This window comes from Mus caroli, unplaced genomic scaffold (genome assembly GCF_978045245.1).
Source record: "Mus caroli unplaced genomic scaffold, Mus_caroli_1 scaffold_13, whole genome shotgun sequence".
Lineage (NCBI taxonomy): Eukaryota > Metazoa > Chordata > Mammalia > Rodentia > Muridae > Mus > Mus caroli.
This window is the reverse complement of record NW_028227268.1, coordinates 19,017,200-19,037,263: the sequence shown is the minus strand read 5'-3', so window position 1 is coordinate 19,037,263 and position 20,064 is coordinate 19,017,200. Positions and strand designations below refer to the sequence as shown.

The window sequence follows — 20,064 nt, the reverse complement described above, 5'->3', positions numbered from 1 at the left end:
GCCAGGACTACACAGAGAAACCCTGTCTCGAAAAAACAAAAAAAAAAAAAAAAAAAAAAAAAATAGCCGGGCGTGGTGGCGCACGCCTTTAATCCCAGCACTCGGGAGGCAGAGGCAGGCGGATTTCTGAGTTCGAGGCCAGCCTGGTCTACAAAAGTGAGTGCCAGGACAGCCAGGGCTACACAGAGAAACCCTGTCTCGAAAAAAACCAAAAAATAAATAAATAAATAAATAAATAAATAAATAAAAATAAAAATAAAAAAAAGAAGAAGGCCTTGAGCTCAAGGCCCGAGTGGACTACAGAGTTCTAGGCTGGCCTGAGCTATAGAATGAGACTCTGTTTTAAACATAAATAAAAGGAGCTACACAGACAGCCCGATGGCGAAGAGCTTCTGCTGGTCTCCCGGGACACCCAGTTCGGTTCCCAGCACCCACTGGAGGCAGTTCCAGGCTCATAACTCCAGCTCCCAAGGATCTGAGGTACTCATGCAACCCACGCCTGTGCACACACACACACACACACACACACACACACACACTAAATAAAATCAATCCTAAAAACAAACAAGGGGCAAGCATGGTGGTGCATGCCTTTAATCTCAGGATTTAGGAAGCCAGAAACAAGCCGGGCGTTGGTGGCGCACGCCTTTAGTCCCAGCACTCGGGAGGCAGAGGCAGGCGGATTTCTGAGTTCGAGGCCAGCCTGGTCTACAGAGTGAGTTCCAGGACACCCAGGGCTACACAGAGAAACCCTGTCTCGAAACCCCCCCCCCCAAAAAAAAAAAAAAAAGGAAGCCAGAAACAGGTCAATCTCTATAAATCTGAGGCCATGTCTGGTCCACATGTCAAATTCTAAGCTAGCTGTAACTACATAGTAAGATCTTGATTTGTTTGTTTGTTTTAAATATTTATTTATCTATTTATTTGTTTATTATATGTAAGTACACTGTAGCTGTCTTCAGACACTCCAGAAGAAGGAGTCAGATCTCCTTAAGGATGGTTGTGAGCCACCATGTGGTTGCTGGGATTTGAACTCAGGACCTTCGGAAGAGCAGTCAGTGCTCTGAACCGCTGAGTCATCTCTCTAGCCTTGTTTGTTTTTCTTAAACAACAGAGGAGGAAGAGGAATAAAAACAAAAAAGAAGCCTGGCAGTGGTGGTGCTCGCCTTTAATCCCAACACTTGGGAGGCAGAGGCAGGTGGATTTCTGAGTTCGACAGGGAGAAATTTAAAAAAAAAAAAAGGAAAAAAGAAAAAAAGATGTGTCCCAAATCTGTAAACCCCAAATCCCAGCAGCACTTGGGGAGCTGAGACAGAAGGTGTGAGTTCAAGAAAACCAGCCGTCTAAGGAAACAAAAAACCATCGAGGCCCGGGAGATGTTCAGCCATAGAGAGTTTGTGGCTCCAACTTGATGACCTGAGCTCCAATTTCCAGAACCCACATCAAAGCCAGCTGTGGCTGCGCACACCTGTAATCCCAGGGCCACGGAGTTGGCCAGAGAAAGATTGCTGGGTTTGCTGTCCAGCAGCCAGGCTCCGGGCTCTGAGAGATAACCTGTCTTGGGGAGATAAGGCCAAGAGAAACTGAGCAGGGCCCTTGCTTCTGGCGTTTGAGCAAGCATGCAGGTGTGCACGCGTGCACGCGTGAGCACACACACATGCAGGCACACGCGCATGCACCACCACCACCCACAACCACAAAACAACACGCTGTATCAAATCTCAGGAGACTTTAATAAACCCAGGCTTAGAATGAGGTCTTCTCTATCTCCCAGAGCCTGGCTCCAGCTAATATTTTCGGGAAGACTCTGAAGCCAAAGCAGACGGACCGGCTAAATGTTTTGCATTCTCCCACAGCCCTTCCCAGTCTTTCCCGAGTTCAGAGCTGATGCCTTGGGCTCTGGGTTCTCAGCCCTAGCTGTGTATCAGGTTCTCCCGGGGCCAGAGCAGGCGTGAGCTGGCACTTGGGCATCTGTATTTTAAAATTGTACTTTATGACTTTTTGGGCAGAGGGCGTGGTCGAATCTGCAGAAGTGCTTATGCGTGTGCAAGGATGTATGCATATGCTAATCAGCCAGCCGCACTGATCTGACCTTGGCTCTGCCTCCTCAACACAGGGATGATAGGTATGTGCCACCACACCTCAAGCTTACACAGTAAGCACTTTCCTGACTGAACTGTCTCCTCAGCCCCCAAATTTACCTTACAGTTTAAGGGTGACCATGACTAAAAATCAGTGTCTCCGGGCAGGAGTAGCCTGCCCTCCCTTAGGTATCTGTGGATTCCCTGGGGTAGAGGACTGAGGTCTTCAGTTTCTGTTCCCCTTCGTGCCCCTGATCAGGACGGGGCTGAAATACTGTTTCCATATAGCTAGGCTAAGGGATCACTCCGAGTCACCCTCCCTCCTCCCTCTTTCTATCGTATTTATTCAGGCAATCTGAATTATCTGATCCAGAGAAACAACAGGGGCAGGGCATGCAGGGGGCACTGATGGCGCCACCAGGCCTGGGACCAAAGGTAGCTGGGCTCACCCTTCCTTCACCCCAGCAGCCTGGAAAGGCTCCTCAGCTGAGGTCACCTCCCCTAACTGGGCCAGTCCTCTGATGCCAAGCCCAGGGGGAGTGGGGAGGGGGCTGGGGAGTGACTAAGCCCGGAAATGGAGGTGAGTCACAGCGGGCCTGCTTTGTCCCCAGCCTTCGGCAAACAGGCCACTGAGATTGAGCCTGGCAGTCGTAAAGCCTGATGATGGCTTCCACTGAAGCAACTTTCCACAGTTGACAAGGCCTCCTATACTCCTGTCCTCACCCCTGGGCTCAATCGCTAGAGTCTGTTGGGATGGAAAAGCGACCCACCCAAGTGTCACCGGTCTCCACCACCCTTACTTACACCGTAACCACACATCCATAGAAAAGCCAACCAGAGCCAGGGGTGGTGGCTCACACCAGAAATCTCAGCGGTTGAGAGGGTTAAGTCAGGAGGATTACCAAGTTCGAGGCCAGCCTAAACTGTAGACTGTGACCTTATCTCACCCCAAAGGACCCTCTCCCATCCAAGAGGGGGGGAAAAAAGAAAAAGTCAAACGGAGTCCATAGTGAGAGTGTATAACCAAGCTGCGCCAGGGGCTGGGGCCCAGGTGGGCACTCTTAAGCCATGAGCAGGGTCATCAAAAGCAAGGGGCAAGGCCAGCAGGAGGCCCAGACGTAGGGCAGTAACGTGGGTGCTGGCTCTCTACCTGACCACCAGGAAACAGATGTTGGGTTCAGCCAGGCCCAACCCCACAGGTGTCTCATAAATTACAAGCCCTGTACAGGCTCACACCCCTCCTGCATCCTACTGTGACTGTGGGTTTTCTACGGGACCCTGGGCTGAGTCCACAACCACTCTCAACTGTGCGGGAGGGGCACTGCTCATTAAATAACAATAGGGAGGAAATGGAAGGTGAAGAGCCAGAGGTGGTAACTACCCGAGCGCCCAACCAAGATGACCTGAGAATTGAAGCATGGCAGAGACAAAGGAAAGCGGTGGAGGGCCTGCCTGGAATGCCAGCTTTCAGGAGGCTGACAGGGGAGATTATGGAGAGTTAAAGGGCCAACCTGGGCTAAATATCAAAACTATCTTTCTAGTGATAATGATGATGAAAGCGAAATCTGCGCCACCTGGCACACTGGCCGTGAAATCTGATGGTCAGTGACAGAAACTGGGTCCCTAAGTGATACAGATCTTGTGATTGAACGGATTCGAGACACACAGAACTGGCAGTTTCACAGAACTAGCACTCCTGATAGGCTGTATACTAAGCCTCAAAGACAGAAAGCAGATCACTGGCAGGGGAAACTAATGGTTATAACGTACCTGGGGGGGTGGGGGTGGGTTAACTACGGAAAGCTTTGGCACTAGGTAATGATGACAGCTGCATATCAAGTGAGCAGAAATGCCAGGAGCCAACCACTTAGATACTGGCCTCAACCCCACTCTGCAGCCAAGGATGGCCTTACACTCCTGAGCCTCCGGCCCCCATCTCCCATGTCCTGGCATTACTGATACTACCAGTCAGGGGTTTCATTTTTGGTTTGCTTTTATCTTGCTGTTCAGAGAAGTTTCTTTGCCACGTAGCCCAGGCTGGCCCTGAACTCTTGCCTCTGCCCTTGCATGTTGAGATTATAGATGTTTGCCTCTCTCCCCGCTCCCCACCCCTTCCTTCCCTCTTCATGCCCAGGTCTTCAGGCATAAAAATTGTATGCCACTGAGTTATATTTCCAGGCCTAGAACAATCAATTTTATCACACACATACACACCCACTCACGTGTTTTTGAAACAAGACGTCTAGACACAGACTAACCCTAAACTCACAATTCTCCTGCCTCAGCTCCCCAGTGTTGTGATTATAGAAATGAGCTACCTGACTGAGTCCCCAATTATTAAAATTTTAATAATATACCAAAAATTACTGTAGCCTTTTCCACCTCCAAACAGAAACTCACATACAAACTTACAGCAATCCTCCAGCGTCAGTCTCTAAGTGCTGCGGCTGCAGGTGTGTGCACTCCTGGCTAGGCTCTATGCTAAGTAGCTGAATTATACAGAACATGAATTATCTCAATAAACCTGCTGAGGAGGAGGCACAGGACAGCTAACCAGGTAGTGAAGTAAGACTGAACTGGGAGCTAAGGGGGTGGGGGTTGTCTAAGCTGGAACACAAGCCGTGGGAGAACCAGTAAAAATGCACAGTGCGCCGGGCGTGGTGGCACACGCCTTTAATCCCAGCACTCTGGAGGCAGAGGCAGGTGGATTTCTGAGTTTGAGGCCAGCCTGGTCTACAAAGTGAGTTCCAGGATAGCCAGGGCTACACAGAGAAACCGTGTCTGGAAAAACCAAAAACAAAACAAAACAAAACAAAACAAAAACAAAAACAAAAACAAAAAACGCACAGTGCTCAGTTAGGAAGGGCTCCCAGATCCTAGCACTGCTAAAAACAGTGTGGATACCCAAGGCAGGGGCTGCGTAGTGAGCAGAGGCCGGTGTAGACTGGCAGACACGGCTGTAAGGTTCTGAGCATTTAACAGAGGGCTATGTGTAGAGTAGGTGTGACTATAACGGGGGTGATGTATACTTCTGTGTTCCTCTAGACCTGTGGGTTGGGCGGGAGGAAGGCAGGTCAGCATGGGGAGGTAGCATGTGTGTGTGTGTGTGTGTGTGTGTGTGTGTGTGTGTGCATGTGCGTACCATCGCACGCACTGCACTATCAGTCAGGAAAAGCACACGGGGCTCTGTCAGGAATGTGAGACATGCAGGAACAGGGCAGTCCACTGCTCCTGCCAAAGTGTGTGTGAGGGGGGGTGGGAGCCAGCAGCATTTCCTCGTGGCTGAGTTTATGAAGTGCTGGAAAAGACACACAATAGCCATGTTTGCCATGACCTTCCTGCCCCAATCCCTAAACCAGCCCCATTGTCCCAGGTACCAAGGATGCCCAGCTCCTTGTCCCAGCTGACCATCACACAGAAGCCAGAGAGAGCAAGGGAGAGAGGGAGTGCTCAGTATTTTCCATAACATTCCTGGGAAGATGAAAAAAAAAAAAGCTGGAAGGGGAGGTGGGGCTTGCCCCCAGAGGCCTGTAGACCGGGGAGTTGAGGGTGTGGTACCTTCTGGGCTTGTCTGGGTCAGAACAGGCATGAACGGGGTCAAGGGATGGTGAGGTGGGGAGGCTCCAGGCGGCCCTGCCCTCCCTACCGCCCAGTCAAGGCACCTGCTAGGTCTAAGGTCTCAGAAAGCTCCCCTCAGGCCGTCTCCACCCCAGGCCAGCTCGACTCACCCAGAAGGGGACATCCTGGACAGGCCATTGGGAAAGGCTCCTCACCCAGGCACGTTTATCAGAGGAGTAAGCAAACACAGACCACGGGAACCAGATTGTGTCTACTCAGCACTCTGTCTGCCCGTCAAGAGGATTAGGGGTCTGGGTGGAGCCTAAGCTTGCAGGCTTGGACAGGCAGGGCAGAATGGGATGTTGGGACTCCTTTACGTGAGAGTTTAAGATAAACAGCAAACACCTCTCTAATGTAAGTCTACCCCACAGGGCTCCAGATGTTCTTCAGTGCCTGTCCGGCATGCTCAAAGCCATGGGTTCCGTCCTCAGACACCCCCCACCCAAAGTATATATAACCATGGATATGTAATTTACATACACTTTCTAGAGATAGATACATAGGTACATTCAAAATTCTTTTTTGTCTACCTGACATTTAAATTTAGCACCCTATATCTCATTGGCCCCTCAAGGAGACACCTCTGGGAAACAGCTGGTCCTTTCCTGATGAGAGTCTCCTTCATCCCTGCATTTAGAGCCTAGACTCAGGACCACAGCACTAGGATTCAAATCTCTCCATCACTTCTGGCTTTTTTGGTTTCCTTTGCTTTGAGACAGGGCCTTGATGGATACATAGACCTTTCTGGCCTAGAACTCAATCTGTTCACCAGGCTGGCCACTCCATCTCTCCAGGGCTGAGATTCCAGGCACGGGCCACCACAGCTGGCTTGCTTCCAGCCTTGAGCCCTCTCTGGGCCTGTTACCTCATGGTAAAATGACACTTGTGGTGCCATCTATCTCATGTGACTGTGAGCGTGCAATGGGATGATACACAGAGCACACGGCACGATGCTATGAAGGAGTTAGCACTCACTAACTGTGGCAATAAAGCGTGCCCTTGGAACCTTGATTGTGATGGCAGGCAGCCAGGGTCCCTTAATGGCTTTATCCTGTCACATTCTGTCTCTCTGTCACTGAGGAGGGCACATGCCCCAGGAAAGGCTGAGAAATAAGTAGGGTGAAGTCTAAGGTAAGCCCAGTGGGCAGGAGTGCTCAGGATATTATGATTCCCTGAAGAGCTGGTCTGGCCCACCCCTAACCCCCACCCCAAGCTGCAGATGGCTCCCAGTCCTCTCCTCCCCTGTCCTTGGCCTGGTTCCCCCTACTGTGGCTCCACAGGCCTTTTCCTCCCTGGGGCTCCTCTGAGATACTCCCTGCTCCAGTTCCTTGACCTGAAATAAGATCTGTTTTCTCTTAGCCTGAGCAGGGTGGTGAGGGTCATCTCACGAGGGGCAGCATCTGCAGCGGGGATGGAAGCTACGGGGGGGTGACAGGCCTAGGCCTCAGCCATTGTGGGTTCAGCACTGCTTGAGGAGGTGGCATTCCCTACACACTCTGTGTGGTCACTCAGCAGTCACTCAGCCAGTGGCAGGGAGGGCACGATGACATGCTGATATGTACATAGTTCCAGGGTGAGCTCCTCAGAGCTCCCATGCAGCCTCCCTCAGCTGACACACACTCAGTTGGGCGCTCCCGTAATTATGTGTCCACAAGTCTCTTCTTATTACACTGTGTACCTCTAGGGCAAGCCTCAGTTGTCCTGCTTGGTGGCCTCAGCCTCTGGCCTAGTGCTGTGGCCACTGACGGGGGCTCAGCAAATGGCCCCAGGTGTGGGAAAGCTTCCTCTCTGTCCCCAGCAACTTCCACGACCCCCAGGGGCCAACGGCTCAGGCTGCTTCTCCTGAGAGCCCTGTCCTGCCTCCGTGGCAGATCATCTTACACAGCCAACCCCACTAGTGCCACCTCTAGCCAGAGACGGCTGACTTCATATTAGACAGCCACCACCCTGTCTCCTCCTCGTGTCTGTGCATCCTTCTCTTCTGTGCCGCTCTCACCTGAACCCCAATACCTCTTCATGAGCTACTCCCTGCCTCCTTTCAGCCCTATTTGACCACCCTATAATCCATCCGCTCCTCTAACTCAGCCAGTGGATTTTCTGGAACCCTTAGCGCCACCCAAGCTTCAGAGAAGCCCTAAGGTGTCTGTCTACCTCTCTCCTCTTCACATGAGCTTCCGTCCAGCTCTGGGGTTCAGTGGGGTCTTCTCTGCCTCCCTAGCATCACAGTCTACTCCTCCCTCCCTGACTCTTTCCCTCAAGGTCCATCTTCTGACAGCAATACTGAGTTGTTTAGCTCTCTTTGGACAGGACCGCGTGTGCCGTGTTTGTTGTTGTATGGTAGGTAAATATTGACTTCTTGAATGACTACACCGGAGAAGGATGAAGATCTGCCCCAGGCACAGTGCTCACAGTGAGGACATCCAATACATTCCGGTGGAATGAGGAAGAGGAGGGCACAGCTGAGAGGGAAGCCGAGGAGGCTGGCATCTGGGACCCCTGAGTTCTGGCACCAGGTTGACAGTCCTGAGAAACCACTTCAGTTTCCTGCACTTCACAGTTTATAAAATGCTTTCACTGATGCTCCTTGTTCAAGCCTAGGGAGTCCCATTTTGCCGGGACTCTGATCGTGTAGGTTGGGATGGCACACAGTCTGAGTGGCCCTGACTAGATTCTTTGATGTCTGAGTCAGTTTCCTCCTCTGTGAAATGGGGTTCAGGACACCTACCTCAGGAAGGTGAGCTTAGCACCACACCTGCAAACCACAGCAGTATTGAGCTGACTCTAGGGCTCCTTAAAGACTAGTGACTTCCCTCACCTCTGAAATAGGAAGCTGGACTGTTTCGCACCATTGCCCCCGGGTCTTGCCAGGGCTTTGTTACCAGCTGGCAGAGAAGACCTGAGGGTTACAGGGCTGGCTTGGGTGTCTAGAATCTCCCAGAGGCCATCTGCAAACAGCTCCTCAGGATCAAGAGCAGCAGGTGCTGTAAGATGCCCAGAGACCTCAAGTAGCACTTGAATGTACCTCTGCCTGCCTCTGCCTCCCGAGTGCTGGGATTAAAGGCATGCGCCACCACTGTCTGGCATTGTATTTTTTTTTTTTTTTTTGAAACAGAACAGAGTCTCATATATCCCAGACTCATACACACACACACACACACACCACACACATGCACACACACACACACCACACACACGCACACACACACATGCACACACACACCACACACCACACACACACACACACATACACCACCACACCACACACACACATTTTACTTTGTGGCAGAGAATGACCTTGAACTCCTGATCCTCCTACTGACACCTCGCCAGTGCTGGGAGATTAACAACAGTAAGTTGTTGTGATACTGGGGATCTGACCCAGAGCTAAGAGCTCTACCGATTGAGCTACATCCCCAACCTAACTCCAAGCTTTATCTCTCAGTCCATTCTTCTCACTCTCCAGCAACCCTATCCATGCCCCTAGTCCCAAATTCTCACCCCAGCACGGCCCCGCGAGCGCCTCCCGGTGAGAATGCACCGGGGCATCCAAGCCTTCTAAAACAGCCTGGGAGTCTCATGACCCCAGGTGTGAACCCCAACTGGAACAGTGCTGGTGCTCCTGGTCAGATCCCCCCCCAATTCCAAGCACCCTGGGAAACCAGTTGGCCCGTACACCCCGCTCCGTCCAGGTTGTCCCTAGAGACAGTGCGCGCCCACCCGGACCCATCCTTGTGTGTCACTGACCCATCTTCTTCAGTGCCCGTAGCCCAGGCCTTTTGGTGCTGCTGTCCGACGACGCGGGCGAGGGCGGGAACGCGAGGGGCGCTGCGACCTGGGCGGACACCCGGGATTCCTCCGGCGAGCGGCGGCTCCTTCTCCAGCCACCGCACAGCATGGTCTCGAAGGGCCCAGGGCCAGGCCCGGGATCTGTGCGTGAGAACCGGGCAACGGGAACACAGCTCGCGGCGCGGTTCGGAACTAAGAAACTTAGCGGCGCCCTAAGAGTCAGGAGGAGGAGACCTCGGGAGGAGGGAGAGAGGGAGGGACGAGGTGGAGGTGGGCGGAGCGAGGCCGAACTTAGGCGGTGCGAGGCGCCTGCGGGACCCCAGGCCTGGAGCTGCGCGCCCTGGTGTCTACGCGTTCGCCCCTGCTAGTGAGTCGGTCTTTCCATTTCCTCAGAGGTCCCCGGATCTCCTTTCTACCAGTGGCCAGAGTCCCTGTTGAAGGGAATTGAATTTCTCGGAGGGATAGGATTGTCCTCCGGCGCAGACACATTTTTCTGGGAACTCAGGACCCTAGTCCATCCACCTTAGCCGCGTTCCTTAGGGAGCCAGACAAGGGATAGATCTATAGGAGATCGTCCCGGGACACAGGGTCCTGGTACAGAGGAAACCCATAGAATTCTGGAGCAGAGCTGCGCAGGAATGGGGACGAGAGGCTCGGGCAGTGACGTCATGAATTAACCTCCGGGCTCCGGGCCAATAGCCAGTCCTCAAAGGTGGACGTCTTGCGGCCAACCGATCTGAAGACTAAGATGAGACTAAGTTTAGAGTTCCAGAAGCTTGGTACTCCAGAGCGACACTCCATCCTTGGTCAAGGGATCTGCACAACACTCTGCCAAGGTGTTGATGACGTCAGCCCATGAAAAACCTCCTTGTACGGGTGCCGGTGTAGTGTTAGACATACCCTTGCGAATGCGAAAGGGTGGGGTGTGCATGTGGCTTTCAAGCACGAGCTTTGGATAGGGGCAGCGAGCTGGTCGTATATTGTCACTTGGACGCGACCTACAGCCAGGCTTCCCACGCTAAAAGTAGCGATTCTCGAGTCCTGGAATCTCCATCTACTTGCCCCTCTGTATTCTTTTCTCATTTATCCAAGTCCCGACAATTCTTCATACTAGCTTAAGTCCCCATCACCACTGCGATCTTAAATTTGCTTACTATATGTCAAACCTTCGCCTCTGCTTGATCTCTTGATTCCTTCCAGGAATGTTCTTTTTTTGTTGTTGTTATTTTTCTGGTTCACTCTTACTTTTCCCAAAACTCAGCTCCAGTGTCCTTTCTGCGGAACGCCGGGCTCCAGGACTCTCCTCTATTGCCAGCGTAGACGTGTTCCAAGAGCTGAGTCGAGGTGCCTCGGACAGGCGGAGCCCGCGACCCACTCCCGTGAGTTTCCACCAGGGGGCGCGAGGACTCCGCGACCATCAGTGTGTCCACCGGGAGGCGCTGCAGCCCGCCTCGGGCAGTCGCGCGGTGCGGAATGCCACCCATAAATTAGCCCCGCCTGGCTGGGCGAGGCAGAATAGCATTATTTGCATACTCTTGAAAGAGCCTTCCTGACTGGTTAGGGTATAAAAGACCAATACGAAACGGTGCCTCTGGTTGGCTTTTCTCCTAGCTCTGTATCCCGCCCTATCCCTGCCCCTCTGGAACAAGAGGTCAATCGGAAGCCACTGGTGAGTGATGAGAAGAGGACCCTGGTGTCCTGGCAGTGGGCGCCTAGGGGTGAGTGAGAGGCCGGGGCGCGGGGAGCCAGGGTGGAAGGCTGTTCGTCCCATCCTGACTCCTCCTCGTTCGCTGATTCGCCCGTTCAGGAATTGGAAATGGGTGTCTAGAGAGGTGCATCAGGGGACGTACGTGGCTCTGAGACCCTTGCCACCTGCCTCCCCTCGCACTCATGGCCAAGCTGGTGGTCCTCGCCACCCTGGCCTCATTGGCGCTGCTTTGAGGTAGGAGAAGGAGCCTTCTCAGCTCAACTTCTGGCCTCCTGGGGTAGCGATCAGTTCTTAGGACTAAGTTTGCCCCTCTGGGAACCGGTCCGGTGGCTTACTTAGGATGCCACCGTGGACCATGAAGCCTGGTCACATTGACACTCACTCTTGCAGAGTCGCTTCAAAGTAGGGCTCCAGAGCTCGGAGCAGCATGGGTACCGAGAAGGAAGAGCCCGACTGTCAAAAACAGTTCCAGGCAGCAGTCAGCGTCATTCAGAACCTGCCTAAGAATGGTGAGCCTGTACAGATCAGCATTTTAGGGTTCACAATGGTTGGGCTCCGACCCCGAGATGAGATGAAACTGGGCCTGTACCCTGCAAATGTTGACAGACAAGTTCCTCCCTAGGCTGTGGTGGGGTCCCCTCTGCTTCCTGTCTTAGATGCTATGAGTGAGATCCGGGGCCACCTTTGCCCTTCCAAGGTGCAGCCTCCACCCTTTTGGACCCGGGGCTGATGAGGTACCCTCCCCTTCCCAACCCTCTGCTCAGGCTCTTACCGCCCCTCCTATGAAGAGATGCTGCGATTCTACAGCTACTACAAGCAGGCTACCATGGGGCCCTGCCTGGTCCCCCGGCCTGGGTTCTGGGACCCCATTGGACGTTACAAGTGGTGAGCTCCCCTCCTGCAGGGTACAAATGCCTCAGCTGTTACCCAGACTTCTCACAGGACCTCTGCCTCCTAGGGATGCCTGGAACAGACTGGGCAAGATGAGCAGGGAGGAAGCCATGTCTGCCTACATCTCTGAGATGAAGCTGGTGGCACAGAAGGTAGTGAGGGCTGTGGTGCTCTGTCCCTAAGGGTGGCTTGCCCCTCTGTCTTCCAGGGATGTGCTTCCATGTTTTCTATCCATTGATTTTTTTTTTTTTTTTGGAAATCCTTTTTCTGTTGCCCTTTCCCCCCCCACCCCCCCAATTCTGTCTGATCCTGACTGATACGAGGTGGAAGTGTATGGAACGGAGGTAGTTCGGGGCAAAGCTGGAGAGGGGGTTTGTGGGTGGTAACGGGCGGGACCAGCTTGCTCCATTAGAACCCCTTCCTGCACAGGTGATCGACACAGTGCCCCTGGGCGAGGTGGCAGTGGATTTGTTTGCTTATTTCGAGCCCCTGTACCAGGTGATCCCTGACATGCCGAGGCCCCCAGAAACCTTCTTGAGAAGGGTCACAGGTCAGATCTCCAGAATGGGAGCCCTGATAACAACAGAGTGAACTGTCTCGGGTCTAGGCTGTTGGGTGGTTGTCAGCTGTAGGGCAGCAGGAGCCAAGAGCTGTAGGTGTGTGTGGTTTCTGTGAGGACCTGAGTTGGTGCCCCTGTTATCAGCCAGTATGCATGACTAATGGGGACAAGGGACTTGCTCTCACTGGAAGATGCCAGCCTCTTCCCTGCCCCACCTTTGAGTCTGAGTGCTGTGTCTTGACAGGTTGGAAGGAGCCGGTGGTGCCGAGAGAGGATCAGGCGGCTCCAGAGCCTTCTTGTGTCCCCAAGGAGCCAGTGCCTCCAAGTCCAGGTTTGCTGCTGAGCGGGAGGGATACAGGACCATACCTAGACTGGGAAGGGATACTTGCAGGGGGTGGGGGGGAAGAAGCCGGATGCCACCCTGTCCCCTTCGAATCGCATGCCCAGGGACACTGAGACTTCCTGTGCTCTTCGGGGAAGCTCTGAGACTCTCTGCAGGGTCTCATATCTTGGGCCCATTGTACCTGCTATGGAAGAACTCTGGGTCTCCTGAGGAAGGACTTGGTACTCGGTGGCCCACTCTCCCCCCTCCTCCCAAAGGCAGGGACCCCCCAGCCCCAGTGCGGCTCTCCTTCCTACAAGCCTTCCTTTCCTTTTCTCTCTTCCAGAGTCCCGGCTACCCAGAGACCCGGACCTGGAGGTTTTCTGTGACTCCGTGGAACAGCTAGAGCCAGAGTTGGTGAGACTGCCTGTCTTGTCCCCTGTTGCTGCTGAGCCTGAGTTGTGCCACCTCCCCCCTGGGACCTGGGACTCCTCGGCTCAGCAGGTTTGGTCGGAGCAGAAGGAAGCAGCTGGCAGAGAGTTGACCACCAGGAGCAGCCCCGAGTCCCCTGGGGAGAAGGGTGAGAGCTTCCTACCCTGACCTCGTTCTTGGGACCCTAGGCCTTCCCTGGGCTCCCAGTCAGGACAAAGGTTAAAGTCGAATGGGGCCACTGGAGAGCAGCCCGGGAGGGCTACCCAGCAGCCAAACGCAAGCCTGCCTGGGTGAGCAAAATCCCAGTGCTGGCACTTCCTGAGATCGCTGGCCTCTGCACCCTCAGCGAAGCCAGGCGACTTGTAGACGGGTGTATGGCACTGGGAAGTTGCCCTTTCTCTCTGCCTGCCATTTGGAATTCTCCGGGGAAGAAAAACAGTGAGCTCTGTTTGCCTTGTGCTTGTCTAGAACTTGTTGTGTGCTAAATCTCCAAAGGGGTACTTTTCCTAAATAGTTCCTCTGAGCAGATAGGGTGTGAGGAAGACACCGTCCATCTTTAGGAGCTAAGACAAGGCCCAGAGAGACGAATGGTTTGCCCAGAGTCACACAGCCACACACCCAGTGGCCACACTCCAACGCCTGCTTACTCTGTCCTGTGCCAGGCCTGCTCAAGGTCCCAGTGCGGGGCGGGACAGGGCATTCTTCCCCTCTCTGGAGCTGCCCCAGATTGTGCATCTGGACTCCTGAGTCCTTTCCCTGTGTGTCTGTGCTCCACAGAGGGGTTGGGAGGCGGCCTGATAGGCCCACAGGAGTTGGACACATGGCTGGTGGGGACAGTCCGGGCCATGCAGGAAAGCATGAAGGACGTTCACAGGAGACTACAGAGCCTGGAGAGCAAGCCCCAGCCACTCAAGCAGGTGAGTCCTTCCTTCATGTCAAGAGTGGAGAAGATTACCTCAGAAGTCTACTCTTGGTTCCTCAGTCAGCTGCTTTTGGCTTGGGCCCCGTGACTCCCAACTGTCCACTGCTTTGTGCAGAGAATAGTGAAACCTCTATTTTAATTAATTAAATTAATTGTTTATTTTCAAGACAGGGCTTCTCCGTGTAGCCTTGGCTGGCCTGGAGCTCCCTTTGTAGACCAGGTTGGCTTTGAACCCAGAGATCCTCCTGCCTCTGCCCCCAAAGTGCTGGGTGGGGTTAAAGCCACTCAGTGGGAGTGTTTATGCCCTGAGGGAGTGTGGGAAGGGCATGCTAGGAGTGGAGGACCAATCCCTGATTACCCACTCTGCCTGGCCGCCTACTGGCTTGCTACTGATTTGCTGATATTCTTTCCCCACCCACCCCACCCCTTCCACCTTCCTTCATTCCTTTTCTCCCCCCATGTGGCCTACAGGCTTGGCTTTTGTCTATTTGCTTGTGGCAAGACAAAGGCTTAAATGTTTAATCTTCTAGCCCCAGCCTCCCAAGCGCTGGGATTATAGGTGTCCACCACCACACCTGGCTTTATTTCCCTCTCACAAAAGGGGAAACAGAGGTGTGAGAATTTAGCTTATCAGAGGGCATATAACATGGAAGACCTTTCCTGAACTGCTTTCATGGTGCCCGGTACCCAGTGGTCTCCTCAAATGGGCTCTTTTGCTATCTATGATGGCTAAACAGCAAGGGATGGAGCACAGGTGGCCCCAAGTCTGCTGGTGCTCACCCTAGAGAGAAGCCTGGTGTTGTTATACCAGGAATGGGCCTAGCTGCTCTATTTGGGGATCTCTGGTGTGACTCTTTAACCCACTGGGTATGGTGGATCTGAGCCCTGGTGACAAGGATTTCAACACTGCCACCTTTCCCCTCAGAGCATTCTTCAACGATCCCCCCCTTTACCTTTTACCCACTTGAAATGCAAAGGATTCCCTACCCCCACCCCAATACTAGGGATTCCTAATCAAGGAAGGATAGTCAGCCCCGTTTTTCTGTTTGAGACAAGGTCTTACTAAATTGCCCAGTTGAAATTATAATCTGTTTTATAGACTATAAAATACCTGGGCTTGGGCTGGGGGTATAGCTCAGCAATAGGGCATTTCCCTAGGAAGCATACGGCTCTTGATTCAATCTCTGACCCCACCAAAGGGGGGAGGGAGTTTAAACCCAGCATTGCTAAGTAACTGAAATCGCAGGCCAGTGGCATCAGTCCTGGCTAAAATAGGGGGCAGGGTGGTGTGTTTGTGTGTGTATACATGTGCATGCATGCACACACACATGTGCAAGTCACAGGACAATTGCTTCTCTCCTTCTGACACATGAGTCCTTAAGATTAAAACTTGGGGCACCGCCTTTAATCCCAGCACTCGGGAGGCAGAGGCAGGCGGATTTCTGAGTTTAAGGCCAGCCTGGTCTACAAAGTGAGTTCCAAGACAGCCAGGGCTATACAGAGAAACCCTGTCTCAAAAAAACAAACAAACAAACAAACAAAAAAACCCACAAAAAACAACAACAACAACAAAAACTTGGGGCATCGAGCTTGGCTGCAAGTACCCTTTCTTGCAGACCCATCTCACAGATTTTAGGCATTTTTTAAAAGATAGTTAACAAGCCGGGCGTGGTGGCGCATGCCTTTAATCCCAGCACTCAGGAGGCAGAGGCAGGCGGATTTCTGAGTTCGAGGCCAGCCTGGTCTACAAAGTGAGTGCCAGGACAGCCAGGGCTACACAGAGAAACCCTGTCTCGAAAAACCAAAACAGCATACTATAATCCTAATACTCTGGACACAGAGGCAGGAAGATCCATGATATTTGAGGCTAGCCTAAGCTACAATGTGAGTCCCAGGCTAGCCAAAAACAAAAAAAACCCTAAATTGTATATATATCATAATGCTTATATTTACATTCCACTCTGAATACATTTTATTACATTTAATATCACATATGCAACTCAATTTCAGATTTTCCTAGTTGTCCTGGAACTACCTTTTCTAGCTGTTGTTATCCAGTCTGGGATCACACTGTCCCTAGTTCACCATCATCATTACTGTCGTTGGCTGTGCTGGGAGGCAGATGTCAAACCGGGGACATCTGGCTCTTCATCTAACTTCTCCCTCAGCCTGAATTAGTCTGGCACAGGAACATGTAGAATGTTCTACCTTTTGGGGTCTAATCATGTATGTATGACATCTTTGTATGTTGTGTTTCTTGGGCACTGAGTGTAAGATACCGAGCCTGGTTTCATATCCAGGTATGCATTCTGGGCGGGGTTCCATCAGAGGCCAGCTATCGTAGCTTACTCTTGTGTTTGGTTTTAGTATTTTCTTTATTTACCTGGACTTTTTATTTAATGTGTTTGGGTGTTTGGCCTGCATGTGTGTATGTGCACCACTTGCGTGCCTGGTGTCTGGTGTCCTCAGAAGTCAGTTCCCCTGGAATCAAAGACAGCTGTGAGCTGCCACCTTGAGATCCGGGTCCTGTGCAAAAGCAGCAAGCGCTCCTAAGTGAGACATCTCTCTAGCCCTTGGGGTTTGGTTTTGTTTCTTGTTTGTTTGAGACAGGGTCTCATTGTGTAGCTCCGGCTGGCCTGGAATTTGCCATGTAGACCAGGCTCGTCTTGGACTTACAGTGGTTTGCCTTGTTTCTACCCCCTTCCCTTTGCCACTTAGTGTAGTTTATACTTGTAATCCCAGTACTTGGGAGGCTGAGACAGGAGGTTTGCTGTGAGTTCCCAGGCTAGCTGAGCTACAAAGTAAGACCCTGTCTTAATAAAATAAAAACAGAACTCCAGAGGTTGGAAAGATGGATCAGCTATCACTTGGGAGGCAGGGGCAGGCGAATTTCTGAGTTCGAGGCCAGCCTGGTCTACAGAGTGAGTTCCAGGACAGCCAGGGCTATACAGAGAAACCCTGTCTCGAAAAACAAAAAGAACCAACAACAACAAAAAGAATGCTTCCTATTCATCCAGAGGCCCCAGGTTCACTTCCTGGCACCCATGTCAGACAGCTCAGAAATGCCTGGGACTTCAGCTCCAGAGAATCAGTCCTTGATAGGCATTTACACACATCACACACACACACACACACACACACACACACACACATACATACCACACACACATACACACATCACACACACATATCACACACACATGACCACCCCCACACACATACACATACACACACACATAAATAAAGCTGATATTGTTTTACAAAGAAACAACAACAAACCACATCAGAGTGATGTTTGTAATATTGGGACACTCAGGGGACAGGTGGCATCTGGCCTTCTACCACTAGTGAGTGTACTGGATGCAAGGGTGACAGTGTGGCCCCAACTCTATGAAGCCAAGGAGGGAATGTCATTCATCAACTGAGCTGTAAGGTGTTTGGCAACGACTGGTCGCATCGGCCTGGACAGTGATTTAGTGAGAGCAAAAATCTGTTGGTTTTTAAATTCTCTTTTTGAGACAGGGTCCTGATATGTATGCCAGACTCTAGCCTTGGAATTAACCTGCAACCCTCCTGCCTCAGTCTCCTGAGTGCTGGGATTACAGGCAAGGCCACCATGACAACTTCTTTACCTTTTATTGTTTTTTGCTTTTTTTGTTCTTTTTGGGTTTTTTTTGTTTGTTTGTGTTTTTTTTTTACAGTGCTAGTATGGAACTTGGGGCATCAACATGCTAGAAGGTGCTCCACCTTTGAGCTGCATTCCTAGCCTGTTTATTTTGTTTGTTTAAGATGTATTTATTTTATGTCTATATGACCCCTGGAGTTGGAGTTATGGGTGGCTGTGGATTACCATGTAGGTGCTGGGACTATCACAGAGCTCCACTACTGTGTGCTGGGCGGTAGTGGTGTATGCCTTTAATCCCAGCACCTAGGAGGCAGAGGCAGGCAGATTTCTGAGTTCAAGGCCAGCCTGGTGTACAGAGTGAGTTCCAGAACAGCCAGGGCTATATAGAGAAAACCTGTCTCGAACCCCACCCCCACCCCCATGTTGTAGGGAATGGAGTAGAAAACCTCCTGGATGGGGTTTGTTTGTTTTTATCACCACAGACTCCTAAATTTTAAAGATCCATTTTTTTTTTTAATGTATATGAGTGCACTGTCACTCACACAGTGGAAGAGGGCATTGGATGCCATTACTGATGGTTGTGAGCCACCATGCGGTGGCTGGGAATTGAACTCAGGACCTCTGGAAGAACAGCCAGTGCTCTTAAACCCTGAGCCATCTCTCCAGCCCCAACTCTGCCCTTCTTTTTGTCTTTCATGTTTATTTTATGGGCATGGGCATTTTGTTTACATGTATGTCATGCACCATGTTTGAGCAGTGCTGGCCTCGAGGTAGCTGGCTCATCCAGTGGAGTTACAGACCCCCACCGTGTGCTGTTGCTATGTGTGTGTGTGTGTGTGTGTGTGTGTGTGTCTGTCTGTCTGTCTGTCTGTCTGTCTGTGTCAGAGGACATCTGTGGTGCTCCCTTACCTGTAAATAAGGCCTGGGACTGAACTCAGGCAATCAGATTTATATGGCAGCTCCCCCCCCCCTTTTTGTACTACAATGTCACAACTTTGGAGATCCTTCTGAGACCCTTAGTTTAGGGGCTTCCTGGTTTTTTAGTACAAGATGTCGGACATTGATTGCCCCATCTTCCCTGCCCCAACCTTAGAATCAGGAACTCCTCCCAGGAGTCCTGACTCCTTCTAGAATAGATATTTAGAAACTGACACCAGAGTACCCCATCCTTGTTTGAAATATGTGGTATGTGTTCTACAATACGGGGCTTTAGTACTGCTCGCGGGGTGCCTCCTTTGCCGCCTGGAGGAGCTGGCTTGGAAGCTAGTCTCTTCCTACAGCCTCACCTATCAAGTGGGATTGGACTGTGTGAGAGAGAATTGAGGGGTGTGCTTCAGGCCAGTGGTGCAGAGGTAGGGTAGGGCCTTCCTAGTCTCAGGGAGGCCAGGCCCAGTGACTGGAAGTAGACTACTAGGACATACTGCACCTGAGCCGGGTTCTGATTCCTTCCCTCTTGGCAGCAGAGGTCGCCCAGGACTCGGCCTTGGCCCCTAGGGCTCTCCGTTCCCACGCTGCTCTTCTTTATCCTGTGGCCCTTCGTTGTCCAGTGGCTCTTCCGACAGTTTCGGACCCAGAAGAGGTGACTCAAGGACGGGGTCTCTCTAGCAACTGAGAAGACTATGAGGAGTCCCCGAAAGGTCCTGCTGTGCCCTGAGCCTCCCTGGGTTTAGAAAAACAACTTCAGAAATTCCTCCTCCCATCCTCGTAAACCCTGGCACTCCCTCCTTTAATGGGGGCTCCCATAAGACCCATCTTTCCCTGCAGCTCACACCTACGCCCCAAAAGCAGTTCCCAAAGCAGTCATGGTGCACATCCTAACTTTGGGGTTGGCGGTGAGCCGGCCCCACCCTCTGGGTCACCTGACTTTGCTCCCGACGACTCGGCTCCCTGCCGAGGCTCAGCTCTTGGGCAAGTTGGGACTCGGACCTGGCCTGAAGACTGATTGGCTGGAAGGTTGGTTGCAGGAAAGACCGGAGCCCGCAGGAGTGGGGAGGGATGGGAGGAGTGTGTACGCTGGGGGCTGGGATGCCCTGTACACACGCACAAGTACACATCGCGCTCAGGACTTCACTGAAGATTCACGTGCAATTGAACGCTTCATTAAACAAAAGAAAACCTCA

General features: G+C 52.1%; 2 protein-coding genes across 12 annotated transcripts in view; one reads left to right on the top strand and one right to left on the bottom strand.

The window, feature by feature from the left end:
• The window catches only part of Plcd3 (phospholipase C delta 3), a 23,585-nt gene extending 13,453 nt beyond the window's left edge, over positions 1 to 10,132 (bottom strand). For all 3 annotated transcript variants that reach the window (XM_085829520.1, XM_085829521.1, XM_021177027.3), the window contains exon 1: positions 9,444 to 10,132. In XM_085829520.1, coding sequence (XP_085685646.1) covers positions 9,444 to 9,594 — 151 coding nt within the window. In that variant the 5' untranslated portion in view covers positions 9,595 to 10,132. The remainder of the gene's footprint in view (positions 1 to 9,443) is intronic.
• Positions 9,765 to 20,064, top strand: Acbd4 (acyl-CoA binding domain containing 4). 9 transcript variants are annotated; one of them, XM_029483799.2, is made up of 13 exons: positions 9,765 to 9,852; positions 10,747 to 10,864; positions 11,097 to 11,154; positions 11,293 to 11,427; positions 11,584 to 11,702; positions 11,958 to 12,078; positions 12,152 to 12,236; positions 12,514 to 12,634; positions 12,888 to 12,974; positions 13,312 to 13,545; positions 14,175 to 14,314; positions 19,405 to 19,523; positions 19,709 to 20,064. In XM_029483799.2, exons 5-13 carry the CDS (start codon positions 11,621 to 11,623, stop codon positions 19,884 to 19,886), a joined length of 1,167 nt encoding a protein of 388 aa, XP_029339659.1. In that variant the 5' UTR covers positions 9,765 to 9,852; positions 10,747 to 10,864; positions 11,097 to 11,154; positions 11,293 to 11,427; positions 11,584 to 11,620; the 3' UTR covers positions 19,887 to 20,064. The 9 variants fall into 9 exon arrangements, with proteins under 9 accessions (XP_029339659.1, XP_029339661.1, XP_029339658.1 ...); XM_029483801.2 differs by having other exon boundaries at positions 11,097 to 11,203; positions 19,408 to 19,523; XM_029483798.2 differs by having other exon boundaries at positions 11,097 to 11,203.

Excerpts from the sequence above, each read along its gene's own strand:
- Acbd4 (XM_029483799.2), top strand. The coding sequence starts at position 11,621 with ATGGGTACCGAGAAGGAAGAGCCCGACTGTCAAAAACAGTTCCAGGCA. Across the intron at positions 12,079-12,151 it reads CCCATTGGACGTTACAAGTG|GGATGCCTGGAACAGACTGG; the intron begins GTGAGCTCCCCT and ends TCTGCCTCCTAG. Across the intron at positions 13,546-14,174 it reads CGAGTCCCCTGGGGAGAAGG|AGGGGTTGGGAGGCGGCCTG; the intron begins GTGAGAGCTTCC and ends TGTGCTCCACAG.